At 39.8% G+C, this 11083-nt stretch overlaps 3 protein-coding genes across 3 annotated transcripts; 2 read left to right on the top strand and 1 right to left on the bottom strand.

Annotated features, from left to right (window-relative positions):
- Positions 1-217: 217 nt before the first annotated feature.
- LOC104720324 (uncharacterized) lies at positions 218-3385 on the bottom strand. Its single transcript, XM_010438268.2, has 5 exons — positions 2833-3385; positions 1774-2010; positions 1383-1494; positions 851-1263; positions 218-732 (listed from the first exon to the last, which is right to left on the bottom strand). The coding sequence occupies exons 1-5, from the start codon at positions 3008-3010 to the stop codon at positions 440-442; spliced, it is 1233 nt and encodes a 410-aa protein (XP_010436570.1). The 5' UTR covers positions 3011-3385; the 3' UTR covers positions 218-439.
- Positions 3386-5858: 2473 nt separating this feature from the next.
- LOC104720241 (uncharacterized) lies at positions 5859-8928 on the top strand. The gene is made up of 2 exons (XM_087467619.1): positions 5859-6672; positions 6889-8928. Exon 2 carries the CDS (start codon positions 6889-6891, stop codon positions 8701-8703), a length of 1815 nt encoding a protein of 604 aa, XP_087323745.1. The 5' UTR covers positions 5859-6672; the 3' UTR covers positions 8704-8928.
- Positions 8929-9949: 1021 nt separating this feature from the next.
- On the top strand, positions 9950-10688 carry LOC104720144 (uncharacterized). Its single transcript, XM_010438132.3, has one exon. The coding sequence runs from the start codon at positions 10008-10010 to the stop codon at positions 10575-10577; it is 570 nt and encodes a 189-aa protein (XP_010436434.1). The 5' UTR covers positions 9950-10007; the 3' UTR covers positions 10578-10688.
- Positions 10689-11083: the final 395 nt, after the last annotated feature.

Below are 11083 nucleotides of genomic sequence, written 5' to 3'. Positions count from 1 at the left end.
TTATGAACTATATGATTGGATTCTTACTGAACTTTTCCTGTCGACTCTAATGACTTCAAATTCAAGTAGAGTATTTCCATAGTTCAAATTTAGTTTATCTTTCGTATATAATAAGGTTTTAAAAAGCTGAATCCCCAACTTGACTCGAGAGTTCTCTACAGAGCCTCTCTTACTCTCTTGGCTTTTTCCACCATCGCTAACAACTTGCAACTAGAAATTTAGATAATCCTATGATATAGTAACAGTCATAGAAACAACTCATCCATTCAAACAACATCCAAGGTCTTTTAGTTTAGATTTCAATTATACGTCTAGCACGTGACATTTGCTACTCCCAGTACCCTATTACCAAACATACCCACTTTTAAGTGACTACATAAACATATACATAACTTTCACCAGATTGGACTATATACGTGTTTCCATCGGTATGCACCCTTTAATAGAACTCGCGATCCGGAAGGATGAGCGGTGCAATGAGTGTCCAGATGTACAGTACGGCCGTGACCCAACCGGTGCATATCTTTACCCAGACCGAGGTCCATCCCACATCGATCAGAGATGCACTTTCTGAGGAATCGGTCCATCCCGAGAGAAGCATTGCGGCGTACATGCTTGCAAGTGCAAAGATTATATGGAAGAAGGAGTACGAGTAGCTCACAGGCCGCGCCTCGGCTTCACCACCCTTCTTCTTCCCGTCCTCGGGATCCTCTAACAATGCCTCTCTCCCACCTTCAAATAACGTTTTCAGCAAAACAGAAGAAACAAAAAGCCGAGTCTAGTTCAGAATTACTATTTACAAAACCGAAAAACTTGATGTCCAAGCATATTGAAGAGTTTGGTGAAGTACCTGATCTGGGAGAAGACGGTGGTGAGAGAAATGTGGTGGAAGAGCCAGCTCGGAGGGCGGAGTATAGAACCGAGAGAACCGTAGTAAGCATTCCAAGGATGAGAGTACTTGCGTTCACTGCCTTGGATTTGTTAAGTCCATTGCACACATAGTCATGAGGTTCGCTAGAGAGACCCGTGTAACAGACATAAGCACAGTAAACTGATATAACTGATGCTGGTAAAAGACTGCCATTCACCGCAGGATGTAAAGCAATAATAGCAAAAACAAAGGCCAGGATCATCGGCATTACGATGAAGAAAACATTTAGTCCACAATCATGACCAGATGGATTGAACCAGATGAACAGGATTCCTGAGAAGGCATATGTTGCTATGTAACACACAATTGATATAACAAGCAGAGCGATATACCTGCATAAAGAACCCCATTAGTCAGACGATTATCATTAATCAAACTTTAACAGTTAAATGCCAAAAACAGGATCATGGCAAAAACACAGGACAAATGCATAGAAAAATGTCGAGCATACCACTTCTTTTCATCCTTTTCGACCCATGAATCATTCCAGTTATGTGTAGCATCTAACAACAAGACCACTTGAACCAACAGAAACGCTCCAGCACCAAATTTTGATAAAGTTCCTGAAAGAATGTGAACACGCTGAATTCAGCCTTCATATGGCTTCACAAAAACAGAGATGAATAAATCTACAACTTTTACATCAACTACTCTGTCGTACTTGCAGGCACACCAACACATAATATATATAATCACACAAATTGTGCGTATTCAAAAGCTCATCAACTAAAACCTGATGAGATAACACCAATGGATTTTGCAGACCAGTAAAATTCTAATAACATATAACGTGATGAGATAGCACCACATGTGGGAGATCATGAGAAGCAAAGAAAACTTACCATAGATTGAGACAATAACATTTGGAACAAAAAACATGAGGGCAACAAGCAAAAACCAGACAATCATCTTCAAACCCCATCCGCCATGGTGCCAGGAGTCACGCCTATCGTTCTGGTCCTTCACACCTATCATGATCAAAGCATATATCGCAAAGAAGAGGAAATTCCCAAAGCTCACACGAAGAACAGCTTGCTGCTGATACCATTCTTTGGTAAATGAATCGGAAGTGTTAATCCCTGTTTGTTTAAACAAAAACCAAAACGGAGATTTTGTATCAATAGGTGATGATGATTCCTCAGAACTCTTAACTATGCTCAAGCAGGTATAACATGAAGCATAAGCAGACCCAATTCAGAAACACCCATCCATCAACACAGATTGAGATAAAAACGATCAAGGTTTCCGAAGTTATTATTAATCAGTTGCAGAAACAAAGGAACCAACTTTACCCTGACCCAATAGATTCATACTTATATACACTATGGCTCATCATGCCTCAGTATTCAAACCTCTGAATCAACAAGGCTTAAGCAGAAAACAAAAGGAGAACGTTCAAGCACAAGCCATCATCCAAACATCTATGCGTTAACCAAAAAAAATATTTTGTATCAATAGGCGATGATGATTCCTCAAAAATCTTAACTATGATCAAGCAGGTATAACAGGAAGCATAAGCAGACCCAATTCAAAGACATCCATCCATCCATCATCACAGATTGAGATAAAAAACGATCACGGTTTCAAAGGAACAAACTTTACACTGACCCAATAGATTCATACTTATAAACACTATGGCTCATCATATCTCAGTATTCAAACCTCTGAATCAACAAGGATTAAGCAGAAAAGAAAAGGAGAACGTTCAAGCACAAGACATCACTCATCACCCAAGAATCTATGCGTTAACCACCGGATTCAATTCAATTGACAAAATCAGAGAGAACCAAATTTCGAAATCGATGGTTCCAACTATAATCATTAAGCTAAAAGGAACCTCATTTTTTGTGTATTCACAGGGAGTATGAATAAAAAAAAGGAAATGGAAGAGAGAAACGTACAAGGGAGTTTCTCAAGGAGGGGAGCACCAGTCTCGCGAAGAATCCAGGAGACGACAAGAGAAGCACCGAAGAGACCACAATAAGCGATCCTCGCTGATTTCCTCGTAATCCCCGACGCCACCGACGTACACAACCCACATGTCGCCGACGCACAGCACGAAGCTAAGCAACACGCCATATCGTTTCCGATTTGATGATTTTTTGTGTTTGACTTCCCAAATAAATCTCCTCTTCTTTCTGTTGGTTGTTTCGTGTGTGTTGTTGTTCTACGGAGCAAAAAGAGCCAAATAGATATCAAACTTTCGAGAAATTGCTAAATCTATACCTAACAAATGAAAGTTATCAATTTAACCCATTTTCCCTGAAGCCGTTGCTGTAAGTCTTTCTAACAGGCCCATTAAGGAGCTAAGACAGGCTCAATTTCGCCCTAATATTAAGTTAGTAAGGAAGCTCGAGAACGGTACTAGTTTGGCCCAACAGTATTTTGCTCAATCAACATCAGTTTACACCTAACAGACGAAAGATTTTCAGAAAATGCGTGCTTCTTTATCTTAGGATGAAGACATTTGGTAGCTTTGGAGTTAAAAGTCACATGTCAAAAAACAGATGCTCAACAGCCAAACAATAAATTCATGGTCAGAAGTCAGAACCATAAACCGTACTTAATTCATAGGTTCGACAAAGAAAGGAAAGAAAATCAAAAAATAAAAAAAAAATTTGCAAATGAGAGAAAATCCAGGCGAAAGTGTTTCTCTATGTTGGTGTCGGTTTTTCGTAACTGTTGTCTCTCTCCTCCGTGGAGCCTATCTCCGGTGTCTCCCATCGTGGCCAGTCTGCCGGTTTTTACTCAGGATTTGTCCCAACGATGTTGGTTGGGATTCACCCGAGTGGGCGGTTATTTTTCCTTTTCTTTCTCAACTTTTACACATCTCTAATTCGATTTCTCAATCTAACTGTTTTGCAGTTATTTTTCTCACTATTTATACCCGCCGTTTAATCACTAGCTTTTTTACCTTTTACTCATTTCTTCCCCAGTGTTTCGTCTTTCATTCTACTTCGTTCCAATTCACAACAAAAATGGTTGATGTTAACATGAATGCCAATGGTTCTTTTGAAGTCCCGGCGAACCTCTGTCAAGAAGCAACTAGGGTTTTTCAATTCAGCCTCCTTGTCCGCCCCGCGAATTCCCAAAGGCAAAATCTCCGTGCAATGATCCGTTTTTTTCCTCGGCTTTGGGGAATGGATAATTCTGTCACTGGCAGAGTCGTGGAACATGGGCGGTCGCAATTTCTGTTCCCATCTAATGAAGCTCTCCAACTAGTATACCGTCGGGGACCCTGGAGTTTCAATGAGTGGATGGTGGCTATGGAACCATGGCAACCCAATTTACCAGATGTTAACCCCCTATTTATTAATTCTGGATCCAGATTCGTGGCATACCCTTGCAGTTCTTTACCCCTCCAATAGCCCGCTACATTGCAGAAACTCTAGGGCTGATTGTTGATTCAGAGATTGATGATATCGCTGGTGGTAATGTGGATTTTGCTCGAGTCTGTTTTGCTGATGCAAGTTATCTATCGGATCCGCACAATGCTAGGTCACAAACCGGCTATGTGTTCACATACGGTGGTACAACTATTTCATGGCGTTCTATGAAGCAGATTATTGCAGCCACATCATCTAATCATGCCGAAATCTTAGCAATGCATGAAGCCAGCCGTGAATGTGTGTGGTTGAGGTCAATGACTCAACACATCCGATCAGATTGTGGCATGGCCGACGATAAGGAGCCTACGGTTCTCTATGAAGACAATACGGCCTGCATCGCACAACTTAAGGAAGGCTACATCAAGGGAGATCAGACGAAGCACATTTTACCCAAGTTCTTCTTCACACACGAGTTACAATAGGCCGGAGAAGTTCGAGTGGTACAAGTTCAATCTTGCGACAACTCAGCCGATCTCCTCACCAAGTCACTACCGACATCAACGTTCAAGAAGCTCGCGCACCAGATTGGAATGCGGAGGCTTAAGGATTTACAGTGATGCTTAGAACAGGGGGAGCAATGTGTGCTGATCTCTTTTTCCTTCACTATGGTTTTGTCCCAATGGGTTTTCCTGGTAAAGTTTTAATGAGGCAGCACCCCCAAGCGTATTGCGCTGATCCCTTAGCATCGGCATGGTTATGTCATCCAATGGGGAGTGTTGTAAAACACTTGGAGTGGACTTCCATAACCGGCCCATTACATGTCTTGGTGTGTAAGGCCCATGGCCGATGGCCCATGGCCTATTTTCTATTTCCTAGTCGGTTTAGGTTTTAGCCTTTGTCACTACTATATATATGTAACATCTATTTGATTGATTCAATAATAAGAAGAAGAGAACACAACCTTGTCTCTTACTTTTACAACACAATGGTATAAACGATTTTGTTTTCCTTTTGAGCTTGACTTATTAGCTCAAGATGACGTGCAAAACTGTTTATTTAAAAACTCACCATTCTATATTGAGCAAAAAAAAAAAAAAAAAAAAACTTGAAACAAAAGGATAAGATAAATAAAGATGGAAACTATTATTGTGCAGTGTTCAAGAAAGCGCTAAACGGTATGTGGGCGGTGACCCAGCGCCTAGAACGCCTAATCGGAATTTTAAACGTTTTAGGCGGTTTAAGCGTTTATAATATGAACATTATACATATGATATTATATGTAAAATTATATAAAAATATATGTTAGAAGAAATAAATAATAATAAATTATAAACTAAAATTAGTAAAAATACATTTCTTTAATTTAGATTAATAACATATAAACATTTATAAATATTATATGAATATAAAACTTAAAATTTTAAATATATATAGTTAAAAATAAAAACTTTAATTAAAATAAAAAATTTGTGATTTTAGGCGGTTTAAGCAGTCGTCTAGACGTCTGCTGAACGCCTAGCGCCTAGACGGCCGTCTAGACCGCTTTCTTGAACAATGTTATTGTATAATAAATAAAAGCTAAAATGGAATTGAAAAATAGACTAGTACTAATCTAAGAAGAAAAAGTTCTTAATTGACTTTTTATCTAGTTTTTGTGTACTAAAATCTCGAACGGTAGGTTTCTCTCATCTCTCTACTGATGATAATTATAAACATCTGAATTGATATTGGATAACAATTTACTATTTTTTTTAATTTTCATCCATCGTCGTCTCTTATAAATCCCACCCAAAAACATTAATTAAATTATTCTCCTGCAGATAAATAGGAGCGGCGGTGGTGGGAGAGGACAAAAAAAAAAAGGCACGTGAAGCCAATCAAACACCATACACATACAGAACGTATTCAATTGGCTAATCAGAAAGACGAAAATAACCCTACCGGCACACCGACGCGACCTTGTGAAAACGCTTCGTTGCCCACATGTCGTCGCACAATTATTTAGCGCGGTCGTCGGCCTGTTGTCATGGTAAATCCATTACTACGACAGGGTTATAATCGTCTTGACACGAAAATTGTCTTTATCTCTCTCTCCCCCGTCCGCCTCCTCCTCCTCCCTAAAAATTGCTTATTTGGCTGCAATCATCCAAAGAATCTTAAATTCTCTTGGAGATTTTATCTATTCTATTTTTATTTTTGCACTTTCTTAGTAAATGTTTGGTATTGTTTTAGTCTAAAAACACGTTGGATCCTCCCATAGTTTCCTTTTCCTCTCTTGCGGGAATTGGGAGGATTTGAAGTTCTTGTAAACTCCTATATTCAATACTGAGAGGATTGTGGAATCATTCATTGTCATCATCAATCATCATCTTCCACGAGTTCAAGAACTAACCCATCACTGAACCATTTAGAGTAAGTTTAATCATGTTTTTAATTTATATAAAGTTTGGATTTTTTTTTGACTTCTAATGTTTTCTCGGTTGAATAATTTAAAAACTTAAAACTTTACTTTTTTAGAGAAAACAAAAAAAAAAAAAACTAATCTTGGTAATTGTCTTGTTGTTGTTGTGATTTGAATTTTTGGTAACTTGAATCCACCTTTTCTGGGTTTGTTGTCGGATTCTTCAGATGCCGGATAAAGGAGTGATTTTGCATCCAGTTCCGAGCCAATTACTGATTCTACGGCCAAGCCCTTTGCTTCAATGGCGTCTTGGTGCTCTTACTGCACTCGTCTTCTTCCTCATGTTAGTCTTTTGGAGCATTGATGGTTGTTCCATTCAAACCTTCGTTGAGCCATGGAGATTCAATGCTTACTCTGTTAAGATCAGTCCTTCTCCCTCCTCCCACTCCCTTCGAATCAGCCCTTCTCCGTCTCCTTTAACGTCACCTCAACCCAATCTAGCATCAGAGGAACCTCGAGGCCGCCACAATCTCACTATGCACACGACGAAGGTGGTGGAACCAACTCTGGATCCGAATATCACTTCGAACTCGACCCGGGTTCAATTCGGGTGGATCACCGCCGCTTCGGGGAAAGGTTTCACGGCGAATTTGATGAGGAGTTGGTTGGCTCCGGGAGGAGCGCCGTGCAGAGAAGCAAAAACCGTCGAGATTTCAGTTTCCGGCGTCGACGGGATTGATTCGTTAGAGTTAACCGCCGGTGAGATTCATGAGTTCAGATTCCAAGCCTTGGATGAATCTGGTAAACACGTTTGCATCGGTGGTGACTATTTCGAGACTGATTTATCCGGCGAGAGTTGGAAATCGAGGCCTCCGGTGAAAGACTTCGGCAACGGAACTTACTCTTTCTCGTTACAGGTTCATCCTGAGTTCGCCGGAGATTACAATCTCACCGTCATTTTGCTCTTCCGTCACTTCCAAGGCCTTAAGTTCAGCACCTCACGCTTAGGCTTTGATCGAAAGCTTCGCAACGTCCCATTAAGATTCATCAAGAAGCCTGACGTGACTCTGCCGGAGCTACGGTCATGTCAAAGATCTGATTTCAACAGAGATGCTTGGTCCGGACGGTGGACTAGGCTTGGGAAGAACGATGAGTGTGAGATCAGCAATGACGGGCGTTACCGCTGCCTCGCCGCGGATTTCCCTTGTAGGAAACCGTGGTGCGATGGAGCGGTTGGAGCTATAGAGAGCAATGGTTGGGTTTACTCTACTCATTGCTCTTTTGAGCTCTTCTCTGGTGATAAGGCTTGGGATTGCTTGAAAGGCAAGTGGATCTTCTTCTGGGGGGACTCGAATCATGTTGATTCGATCAGAAACTTGCTGAACTTTGTATTAGGTCATCCGGAGATCCCCGCTGTCCCGAGGAGATTTGATTTGAAGTTCTCGAATCCGAAGAACTCATCGGAGACGGTTAGGATCACGAGTATCTTCAACGGTCATTGGAACGAGACAAAGAACTACCAGGGTCTTGATTCTCTTCAAGACTCGGACTTTAGAGAGTTGCTCAAGAAGTACTTCACGGAAGACCGTGTTCCGGACGTGATGATCGTGAACTCAGGTCTACACGATGGGATTCACTGGACTAGTCTTAGAGCCTTTGCGAAAGGAGCTGAAACCGCAGCTGCGTTTTGGAGAGGAGTTTTTGATAAGGTGAAAAGCAGGGGACTGCAACCGCCTGAGGTGATTTTCAGGAACACGATCGCGACAGGAGGCTACGCTAGAACGTTAGCGTTTAATCCAAGCAAAATGGAGGCGTTTAACGGAGTGTTTCTCGAGAAAATGAGGGACGCTGGATTAGTCACAAGCGTGGTGGATAACTTCGATATGACGTATCCGTGGCATTATGATAACCGGTGCAACGACGGTGTTCATTACGGAAGAGCTCCGGCGAAATTGAAGTGGAGGGACGGTGAGATCGGACATCAGTACTTTGTGGATTTGATGCTCGTTCACGTATTGCTCAATGCATTGTGTGTGAAATAGTCAAATAGACATGGTAAAGTTTGGTTTAGGAAGAGTCACGGATTCTTTATTTATGTGTAGACTTTTTCTTTTTTGGAGTATAGATTATTATTATTTGGGAAAACTCAACTCATCAAACTTGAGTTTCATTGTATAATAGTGAGAGATTTGACCAACCGTTGTGTACTATACATATCTGGTTGACATTTTCCTGATAATAATAATAATTTTGAACACTTTGAATGATACAAACAGGAGCAAGCTTGTAATTAGGTTCAAGTAGCTAACTCGTATTTACTCGCAGCCAATTATTGCATCCGTGAATGTTTTGAACAGATGGTCCTCGCTTAAGTCCTAATAATTCATCTAGAAGACGATAGTGTCATAGGCTCATAGTTAACGTTAACTTCATTTTATATATATGTCAAGTATACTGTAATTTGCAAAAGTGTTCGGACAAAAACCGAGTGGGTCTATAAACAATTATTTCTTACATAATTCTAATAGGACAGAGGGAAGAAGAAAATAGACCAGAAAAATAATTCCACAATTAATCATTTCGATTGGGTCAAATGAACAATCTTCTTCATTGTAAAGCCTAAAATTTAGAAGAAAAAGGGAATAATTGGAAACCAAAAGGGGGATTAAAGTTTCCATACTTCATAATGGTGACAGTCCAGGCAAAGTGTTTATGTGTGGAACTGTAGATTATAAATATACATATAAAAATGTACAAGTACACATTATTGTTTGTTAGTTTATCATCAACTTGATAAAAAGAGAAATAACGAAGTATTTGTCGGCGTCTTTGATTTCTTGGCTTATTGTCTCGAACCACATACCAAATTTTTTCCTTCGCCACATGAATATAATCCATTTCCAAAATCTTGTAGATAAGTATTTCTTAGATTTTCTCGCTTAATATGTGAAGCATATTTTTTTGTTCACACAGATCTTGATAAAACAGATCATTATCGATTGAGACTTAAAAATAATTAAGAACGGATTGCTCCAATTGGTTGCCTTGTTTTTATCGTAAATCAAATTTATGAGTCGAAAACTATGGTACTAATTTTGACTTTTCAAACATGTACAGCTACTGAGAATTAACTTTTGGTCTAGCTAAATCAATATGATGAAATCACAAGGTTGGTTAAACTATTATTGTGAACGGTCAACCAAATTGTCTTTATAAACCACTAGTGAACCGAAATTGCCTCTTTTTTGTCTTTTAGAAAATCCATATTAAAAAGTACAGTGATACTATTCCCCTTGCATTTATTATTTGGCACACATATATTACACAATAGAAAATCCAATACTGTATGTATCTCACTCTTGTGAGCCATCAAAGGAAGAAAGAGAGAAGAAGAATAAAAAGAATGGATATGAAAACATCAAAGATGAAGTTCACAAAAGAGATGATAGAGTCTATCAAAGGCAAGCTCCCACGCCTTAGTTTCCTTCTCCTCTTCCTCCGACAATGTTACGGTGGTTGCGGCGACCGGACCCATCTACTCCCTTGCCCCATTGCCACCGCCTCCACCCGCTTTTGGAACCTCTCCGACCGTCCCGTGGAGCTCCAGATTCGGGTCGGTTCCATCCTAAAACGGGTCCACACTCTCAAACCCGGCCGTTCCAAGAGGCTAAGACACAGTAACATCCATAGAGCTTACGTAGATGACCAAGAAGGACGTAGATGGTTGTACTACGACGAAACGTGTCTACCGTACGTATGGGTGCACGAGACCGGTACAGACTTGTCGAAGATGGTGAAACAACAGTACGTGAGTCTTGAGGATCTGAGGGATTACTCAGAGATTAGGGTTTATAAGGATTTACAGAGAGGTTGTGTCTCAGTTGAGAAAAGAGACAGAGCTTCTGCTTTGTGTTGATGATTCTCTTTCTTTCTCATGCTTCCTCTCTTAATTTACTCCTTGAGAGAAATTTATCGTTATTGGTTAGTTCATCTAAATTATTTTATATATGTTCTATATTGACTCTTATTTGGATTTATTGGGATTAGACAATGTCATCATTAGTTAATAGATCTTACCAAAAGGGGTAACAACAAGATTTACTTCTCCGGATTACGAACTAATCACAAAATTTTGTCATTGTCGTCGGTTGAAGTTTGTGGTAGTTGAGGACTTTATCTATATGTAGTGGAAGCAGAAGATGACATTATTAAAGTTTTTTAACACAACTTGGTTAATAGTATTACATTATCGTAGGCTTAAGATGTAGCATTAAAAATCTTACACGAACGATGATGACCCGCGAATGGGTCATAATTGAAAAATTAGAGGTTTCTTTTAATATCTTTTTGCCAAAACAGAGATGAATTCAAACAAAATTTCTAGACTTCTAGTAATGAAATGAAGAATTGAAGACTGACTCT

This window comes from Camelina sativa, chromosome 1, assembly GCF_030686135.1.
Source record: "Camelina sativa cultivar CO46 ecotype springtype chromosome 1, ASM3068613v1".
NCBI classification, from domain to species: Eukaryota; Viridiplantae; Streptophyta; class Magnoliopsida; order Brassicales; family Brassicaceae; genus Camelina; species Camelina sativa.
The sequence above is the reverse complement of the archived record's forward strand: the minus strand, read 5'-3'. Positions and strand labels throughout refer to the sequence as shown.